The sequence below is a fragment of the Silene latifolia genome, chromosome 6 (genome assembly GCF_048544455.1).
Source record: "Silene latifolia isolate original U9 population chromosome 6, ASM4854445v1, whole genome shotgun sequence".
NCBI lineage: Eukaryota > Viridiplantae > Streptophyta > Magnoliopsida > Caryophyllales > Caryophyllaceae > Silene > Silene latifolia.
The window spans coordinates 46,349,276-46,358,125 of NC_133531.1; the positions used below are offsets into that span (position 1 = coordinate 46,349,276).

The 8,850-nt window shown below is 35.5% G+C and overlaps 1 protein-coding gene across 1 annotated transcript; it reads left to right on the forward strand.

The window, feature by feature from the left end:
* The first annotated feature begins 394 nt into the window (after positions 1 to 394).
* Positions 395 to 4,608, forward strand: LOC141586786 (cysteine proteinase inhibitor 12-like). Its single transcript, XM_074408125.1, has 4 exons — positions 395 to 730; positions 2,125 to 2,341; positions 3,475 to 3,614; positions 4,282 to 4,608. Exons 1-4 carry the CDS (start codon positions 524 to 526, stop codon positions 4,417 to 4,419), a joined length of 702 nt encoding a protein of 233 aa, XP_074264226.1. The 5' UTR covers positions 395 to 523; the 3' UTR covers positions 4,420 to 4,608.
* The last annotated feature ends 4,242 nt before the right edge of the window (positions 4,609 to 8,850 follow it).

Below are 8,850 nucleotides of genomic sequence, written 5' to 3' on the forward strand. Positions count from 1 at the left end.
TTTTTTTCCAAATTAACCGTCTTTAAGACGTCTTCAGTTTGAAAAAGAATTCACCGACGTCTCAACTCGTAGTCGGGAATTATGGTCGGTCAAAGTTTATTCGTTAAAAAAGTTTTGACCAACCATAACTACCGGTTACGAGTTCAAAAAGCGGTGAATTGTTTTTTCATATTCAACGTCTTGACGAGATAATTGGTCTGGAAAAAAATTACCATTTTTTGAACTCGTTACAAAGAATTATTGCTAGTCAAAATTTTTTTGTGAAAAAACGAGAGTTACACCTTAGAAAACGAAAAAATTTAGGAGTATATAACAATATATTTTAAATTTTTTTTAATTGTTAATAGAAAAACTTGAGTATCAAACTGAAAAAAGACAAGGCCACGCATGAGTGATGACTCAACTGTTAATATCAAGTACCCCAGTTGAAGCAACCGTTTATAAATGAAGCAAGCACACGCAAACAAAAACATTGGCGAAACCCCAAAGAAATCGAAGAGAGTTAAGAGATTATTGAATCATCATGAATCCTAAATCATCAGCTTCGTTTGTTAGCACTGCCATGCTCGTAATTGTACTGTTAATCGGGTCAATTTCCGAATTAGGGTTTTGCAGAGAATTCGGAATTGTTCGATTGGAGAATCTTGGCGGTCAAACCTACGATTTCAGCAATTCCGATGAAGTCCAATCTATCGCTCGTTTTGCTGTTCAGGAACACAACAAAAGAACTGTATGGATTTTGTCAATTTTCTCCTGATTTTGTTAATTTTTATGGATTTTGTTGAAACCATCTTTGTTTATATTGTTGGATACTTGGATATATATACATATATGTGTATGTGATTAGGTACAGTGAGTATTGAAGGATTGATCCATGAATTAGACCAATTGTGAACGTCAAAATTTGATAGTAGGATCATTATTGTGTAGTTCGGGGATTAGTTGATGAATGTGTGTGTTCTGGGGGAAGCTTTGATCATTACATGCTAAAAAAAAAGTACTTCTTGTGTGTTAGTTACATGGGAAACTCAAGTTTTCTTTGATTATATCCATTGTTGCTTGCTTTGGGGTTTAGTTTTATTTTTATTGTAAGTTGATTTTAATGGTAAGCGTACTTATTTTGCACTTGTGATGGGGTCGCTTAAGCCCTCTTCTTTTGAACCGAAACTTTCTGAAATGAACTGAAAAACAAAAATGAATGAAGAGGACCTGGTTTGAATTGAATTTTAATTCCCCTTACTACTAAGAGAATCAACCAATCTCAATATTTTCCCGCCTAAATTTTCCCACTTAGAATTGGGCTTCACTTTTGGGTGTCAAACTATAGAATTCATGGGCTATAAATGTTGGAATTTTTGCAGCGGAAGTATTGTGAGCCCGATATTCTCAACATGGATGATTTTATTTATATATTGAATTGTTTGATATTACATGATATTTGGGGGAGACGGTATTGGTGAGACCTATTAGCTCCATGTTTGGAGCCATGGCTACACACATTACAAAAGAACCTACACCCATATTTATAGTAGTGTATGGGAACCTTCTAGAGACAATTGCTAAGTTGTTAATTTCTTCATTTCTCTAGATTATTCTAATGGCTTTGCAAACTATCTTAATCTTTCAAGAATTTTCTAGATTATTATTTTTAACAATAAATTAGTCCTATTTTTTCACCCACCTACTTTTTTAGATTTGATATGTGACACTAAATGCTAAATATGGAGACTTATTTTCCTAAATTACAATATTTTTAAAAATTCAAAAGTACTTTCATTTAAATTGTCAATGTTATTCGGGGTAAAGTGTTTTTTTTTTTTTTTTTTTTAAATCTTTTTAACGTCTTAACACTACACATTAACAATGTAGATTGTAACGTTAAATTAAAAATGCATTGAAATACGATAACAAATTTCAGTAAAAAATGATGACTGTAATTTCTAACATCTCTATGCAATACGGTCTAAAATACCGTGCATTCGCACGGGATATACACTAGTTAAGTCTGAAAGAACAGGGTCTTACTCTTTCTCTTGAATCTTGATGCGTTGTAGTGCTAGTATCTCCTTTAACTTATTACACTATATTTTGATTTTCCTTTGTTTTCTTTAATTCTTTTTACAGAATGCCATGCTTAAGTTTGGGAGGGTGCTGAAGGCAAAAGAGCAGGTGGTCGCTGGTAAACTATACCATCTTACTTTGGAGGCGGTTGATGCTGGCAAAAAGACAGTCTATGAAGCAAAGGTTTGGGTCAAGCCTTGGATGAACTTTAAGCAGCTCCAGGAATTTAAGCGCGTTATGGACATTCATTTTACGACTTCTGACCTCGGATTTGTGCGAGGTAAAAAGCTTTTTAAAGTGTACTATTCTGTGTTCTTCTAGGCACTGTTTTTTTTCCCCTATTGTGATGTTCACATGATTCGGATGGTAGTTAGTGTCAATGTTGTTAGGATCGGGATTCTACTTTGAATCGATGGGGAGGGTAGGATCGAATCGGTAGAATCGGATCGTAGAATCGTAAGATTCTACAAATTCACAAAATATAGTTTTTTATTTGGTAAAAATATATAATTGAAGATCAAAATACTTATTTATACACAAAATATCGATATTTAATGAGTTTAGTATCATTTCATGAACATGTTTCTACAACTTGCATGAAATTTAGATTTTACGATGTCATTATATAAAAATATATTTTAATATGTTTACTATGGAGTCGAATCGTAGAATCGTAAGATCGTATTATGATCCTACCTCTAGAAAATTTCAAATAGATAGGATCGTAAGATTCTACAAACATGATAGAATCGTGGGATTCGGGATCGGTCAAGCATTTTTGGATCGTAAAATTGTAGAATCATAGGATCAAATCGGGATTCTGACAACAATGGTTAGTGTTCTAAGGGATGGTTGTATCCTAACACATGGATCAGCAGCAATTTGTAATCTGTAACTGTTTGTATAGATGACGAGCATTTCTATGATATGAAGTGCATCCTTTTTATGCAAACTAATAAAAAGTGGAAATCTTTCTCGGGATTGTTTGATAAGACTATTTCAGTCGTCACCCAATAAATACTTAGCGAATTCCTGGTTTGTTGAAACATGATGTCTAATAAAGTTCCGAAAATTGATTGATACCTTGACTGCTGCACTTTTTTCAACGTCGTATTAGGATGCACGAAGAAGAGTTGACAATGTATCTTTAGACTAGAGACTTAGAGTTTGGCATTCTTTGTTAACTAGTTCTGGTCTGTGCTTGCATAACTGATTAGCTAGAAAATTCTTGATTTTGCGTATGGTAGTGTGGTTGGGAATGCTGGACAAGGTTATCCCATTGCTATTGTTGCTAAAAAATTTGCTCTGAATGATTGTCGTTTTTTTTTTTTCCGCATTCGGATGTCAAACACTATCATTTGCCCATCGATTGTATGTCATTATACTAATAGATGGGCCTGACTTCTCAAGCAGATGGATTTGGTTGGCATAAAGTACCAGTCCATGATCCTGAAGTTCAAGATGCTGCTAATCATGCTGTAACTGCTATCCAGCAAAGGTCTAATTCTCTGTTCCCCTACAAACTTCTTGAGATCCTACAAGCTGAGGCAGAGGTTGTATTCTGTGTTCTTTTTGGATTTTAATTCTCTCATTTTCTTCAGTAAATAGTTTTAGTTTGTGGGTAAAAGCTAAGAAGCTGTAAGAAAACTTACAGCACCAGAAAGGAATTAGACATGGTACCATTTCAAAGAACCAGCACCAAAGCAGCCAAATGAAAACCGAACAAAAAGGAAATGTAAATATCTAAAAAATAAAAATAAAAGCAAAATCCAAACAATCTAGCTTCTGGCTTCTGCAACATACACAGCCCATATCTGTGATGAAGTTTAATCCATATTTAGGGAAGTACGAGACTTGCATCTCTCCTCTATGAGATTTTCATCTTCTCTAAATTTCAACACAAACTTAGCCTTTTATATTCCCTGTACTTTTTCCCTTTTTTGTGCTGATTGTCTAACATGGCTCATTATATTAGCTGTGTTAGTTTAATAGTGAAGTAGCATACGTAGATGCAATTCTTTACACAAATTTCATTATGTTTCATATGGAAACAAGCCGTGTCTTTTGTTAGCAGACTAACATAGAGGTAAAACTGTGTATATCCGACCCTTCTACCCTGCCAATTCGTGGGCGTCCTCAAGACACTAGAATGATGATGTAATTATTGTTGAATTTGCTGGTTTATCGTAACAGAGGGAGCCCCTTTTTGGGTATTTGCAGGTTGTCAAGGATATAGTGAAATACAATTTACTTCTGAAACTGAGGCGGGGTAGCAAGGACGAGAAGTTCAAGGTGAATGTGGACAAGAATACTAATGGTGGTTTTATTTTAAATATGTTTGAGCAGCCTGACATGTAAATAAGATACCATAATAAAGCGAAGACGATGGTGATGCCTTGATATGTACTAGTGTTGTGTGAGACCAAGGTAACAAGGTAAATGTTTGGTGTTTGTACGGTTGAACCTGATAGTTGATAACATGGACCTATCCTATCCTTGTATAGCTAGCTATTGTATATGCATGTTTTATGTTTGGGTTGTGCTGTTTCATTGGTCACTCAATAAAATTAAAAGACAAAAGACGGAGAAGGTGATACAAAATTACAAAAAGACCCCTTTTTTCTTGCATCACCAGTTCACCAAATAGTAATTACATTACTGATGCATTATAAAGAAACTAAATTAAACTAATTATGGCATTGGTGCGTTCATGGCTAACAAGGGAGGTTGAGAGGCCGGAGTATTAACTGCTTCGGTTGTAGACTTGCTAATTGTCTCCATTTTACACGATTCGACCTCATCTAAATGAATGTCTTGGAGGATAATCGTCATATCACTTACAGGGTGGTTGTTCTTAGAACCCTTAATTGTTTCAGGGATCATATGTTGTTGAGCTTCCGTCTCCCTGCACTCTTTGTACTTTCCCCAAAGAACTGAGTACAATCCCATCACTATCAGTACTGCTCCAAGAACACTGAACATTATAAGTTGAAAATTAAAAGGCAGTGATGAGAATTAAAGCAATCAAGTCAAATCACAATTATATTCGATTTTTACAAATTTGTATTTGTACAACTTGTAATATTGATGAATTACTAGTTTATTTTGATCAGCAAGTCTCTCTTGTTGCGACGGGTCAAGTAATACCCATGTGGTTAGATAAGACAAAACAGATTGTTATTCCCTAGGCATTCTGTTTTTGTCTTATCTACCCCACATCTGTACTACTTGATCCGTCGCAAGCTTGCGACGGATATCTCCGTCACAAATAAGAATTTGTGTATTTTGATAGCGAGAAAAAAGAAAAAAACTCTGACTTGATTTGAGATTGAAAAGAAAAGAAATTACCAGCCAACATAAATTTTCTCAGCAAGAATGAAAGAACCTAAGAAAGCCACAATGATCATCATCAAAGGGCTGAAAGAAGTCACAAAAACAGGCCCTTTTTTCTCCATAACAATTCCTTGTACATAGTATGAAATTCCCGATGATATTATTCCCTGATAAACCAAATAAAATTACAGTATAAATAATGCTCCTATATATACATTTTTTTTTTGACAGCAACAAATAATATACTCCCTCCATACCACACCAATGGTAACATTGACTTTTTCACACTTGTCGAGACACGTTTTGCAACGTAAATATCTTTTGTTACGCATTATTAAAAATTATAAAAATTTGATATTCTTATAGCATTCATGACGATAAATCAAACAAGATCTCACATGACTATATTTTGTCTTATAGATTAAGAATAATATCGAAGATTCCCTACCACCATGAATAGTGGCAAAACGGTCAATGTTACCATTGGTCTGGTATGGAGGGAGTATACATTAATATCTGCCATGTTTGATAATCTATTCTCATAGTTTACTACTCCATAATAAAGAGAAAACAGGAAGACGATAACAACAACAACAACATCAACATCAGAGCCTTAATCCCAAAATGATTTGGGGTCGGCTGACATGAATCATCTTTTCGAACCGTCAATGGGTGAACGCACGCCTCAAAATGCGAATAAAAAAAGGAAAGATGAAAAACAAAAAGGAATAACGAAAATGTAATGGAAAGTCAAGGTGAACTGAAAACAGGAAGACGATAAGAGAAAATAATTGATTACAGCATAAGCCGCGGCTAGAAGGTTCATGTCCCAACCAATACTCCAAACGGAGGTTCTACGCTCCATAACAAAGGTGACCACAATAGATTGCAAGGTGCCCATGAAACACACTAGTGCTGTCAACGAAAGGTGTGCACTGTATCTTCTCATTGTGATGGCCTGCCCAAATAATTAAGACGAAGTTATAAAACTTAAACTTACAAGTCTTAATTTTTTGTCTTTCATGTTTACCAGTTATTTATGTTGGTTAGCTGGTAGTACCTGCAGGATGAAAAAGGCAGCCCAGGCTAATGTAGCAAGGATGAGGAGAATTGAACCCTTTGCCCAATCCTTGTCAGCGGCAGCAAGGGCGGCTGAGGAGACGTGGGCTGCAGGTCGGACATGACTAGACCACACCATGTTTATGACATGACCTTTGTACAATGTCATCAACATGGCACCTCCCACCGTGATTAGAGTTCCTACCACCTTCGCTATGCACCTCAATTTCTTCATGTCAACCTTCTCCATCCTAATCACAAGATCATTTTATTTAACAATCATTAGGAAAGCAAGTATATACTGTATATAGTTTTAGTTGTAACATGTGAAAACAAGTAAGTATGTACGTACCTGCATATGAGTGCCATTACGAATGTCATGGCAGGAAGCATGTTGCTCATAGCGCATGAAAATGTCGGAGATGTGTATTTTAATCCCATATAGTAGAAATTTTGATCAATTACCGGCCTAAAACAACGGAAAATTTTAAAACGATGCATGTCTCTAACGTTAAGTTGAAAACCAAGTAATTTTAGTTGAAGGATAGTGAAGACTATACCCAAGAAGTCCTAGACCAAAAATTTGCATGAATATTACAAATGTGATCTTCGGCCTCGCACTCCTGAAAAACAAAAAAAAAATGAAAAAATACAATTATGATGTTTTTATGTAGTTTCATCCATGAACATGCAATTCTTTACATTTTCAAACCATTCATTCACATCCGGCACAATTGCCACTTATATATATCCCTCGGTTTCTTTAATATTTTCTACTTTACTTTCTTAACGACACATTACTTCAGGAAAATTGGTGGCCTACTTGCATGAGAGATGGCAATTTCTATTGTACGACAATTGCACAAACGATGAGAAAAATGTGACATTTTTTTGATAAATAATGACCAGTTTTTGATAAATAGTGACCACTTTTTATGACTAAAAATTGTTATTTTTTTTCAAGTGGTCATTTTTTAACAAACAGTGGTCAAATTTTGCTAAAAAAATATGGAAAAGATTGTTGTAAATTAAAATAGCTGACAAAAAAATAGACAGGGGACGAAATCAAATGCATGGACAAAAAAGAAAAAGCGGAAGAAATTAAGTAAAAGAAGGAAGTGTGTATTATAGACTTTATAGTAGTGGTTTTTGGGCAACTATTAGAGCTATTAAGCTTAACAAAGTCATTGATGTCTACTAGCTAGTACTTCTCATGACATGATTCACCCAGTTATTAACAACTACATGTTCTTTCTGTCTATATCTCCCTTGAAATAAAAACTTGTATTGCACCTCTCAAGAAGAAGAGCAAAAGGGGCGATAACGGCGGTGGCAAAAGCATGGCGGTAGACGACGAGGACGTAATGGCTCATCCCACCATTTAGTGAAACTTTAGTGACTATGTTCATGCCAGCATATCCAAATTGCAAGCATATCATGCCTATGTATGGCTTGCTCTTTTCTAACAAACTATTTCGTCCTTTTACTACTTCCATTTTATTTCCTATACCCTAATATATCAAGTTTTGGAAACGAAGAAAACACCTTAAGCAAAGGAGCTAAGCTTGTGTTTTCCTTTGGAATACGACGGTAAATGCCTTGGTTTTTATAGCCACCTTCCTTTAACTTTCTGAATTATGTTTTTTTTTTTTTTTTTTTTTTTTTTTTTTTTTTTGATAATAATGGATGTTGTTACTAAGGGGGTGTTTGGTTGGGGGAGTTGGAATGGAATGAATGGATTTAATCCATTCTAGTGTTTGGTTGAGCTATTTTGGAATGGAGTTAGAATCCGGATGGATTCTGTTAGAATATAAAACGAATCAAGGAACTTCAACCATCAGCTTAAGCTTTTGGTTGAGATGGTTTCTTGACATGGTATCAGAGCCTTAGTGAGAATATCCGCCAGTTGTGTAGTCGTGTTGACATAAGATGGTAAAATGGTGCCACGTAAAATTTCGTCACGAACAAAATGACAATCAATCTCTATATGTTTTGTCCGCTCATGAAAGACCGGATTATTAGCAATATGTAGAGCTGCTTGACTATCACACTGTAATGAAACGGCCGAAGAATGATCAATACCAAAACTTCTAAGCAAGCCTTTTAACCAAGGAATCTCACAAGTAGCGGAAGCCATGGCACGATATTCGGCCTCTGCCGAAGACTTAGAAACGGTAGCTTGCTTCTTTGTTTTCCAAGAGATAGGCGAACCTCCGAGAAAAACGAAATAGGCTGTGAGAGACCGTCGAGTAAGTGGACAAGCACCGTAGTCCGAATCGCAATAAGCGTCTAACACCAATGGTGCATTAGCACGCAATAAAATCCCTTGCCCCGGATTCGTTTTGAAATACCGAACTACTCGAACAAGAGCATCCCAATGAGCTTGTGATGGTGTTT

Bases quoted from the DNA above. Each gene is read 5' to 3' on its own strand.
- LOC141586786 (XM_074408125.1), top strand. From the start codon at position 524: ATGAATCCTAAATCATCAGCTTCGTTTGTTAGCACTGCCATGCTCGTA. The intron at 2,342-3,474 runs GTAAAAAGCTTT...CTTCTCAAGCAG, and splicing joins TGACCTCGGATTTGTGCGAG to ATGGATTTGGTTGGCATAAA. The intron at 3,615-4,281 runs GTTGTATTCTGT...GGGTATTTGCAG, and splicing joins TCCTACAAGCTGAGGCAGAG to GTTGTCAAGGATATAGTGAA.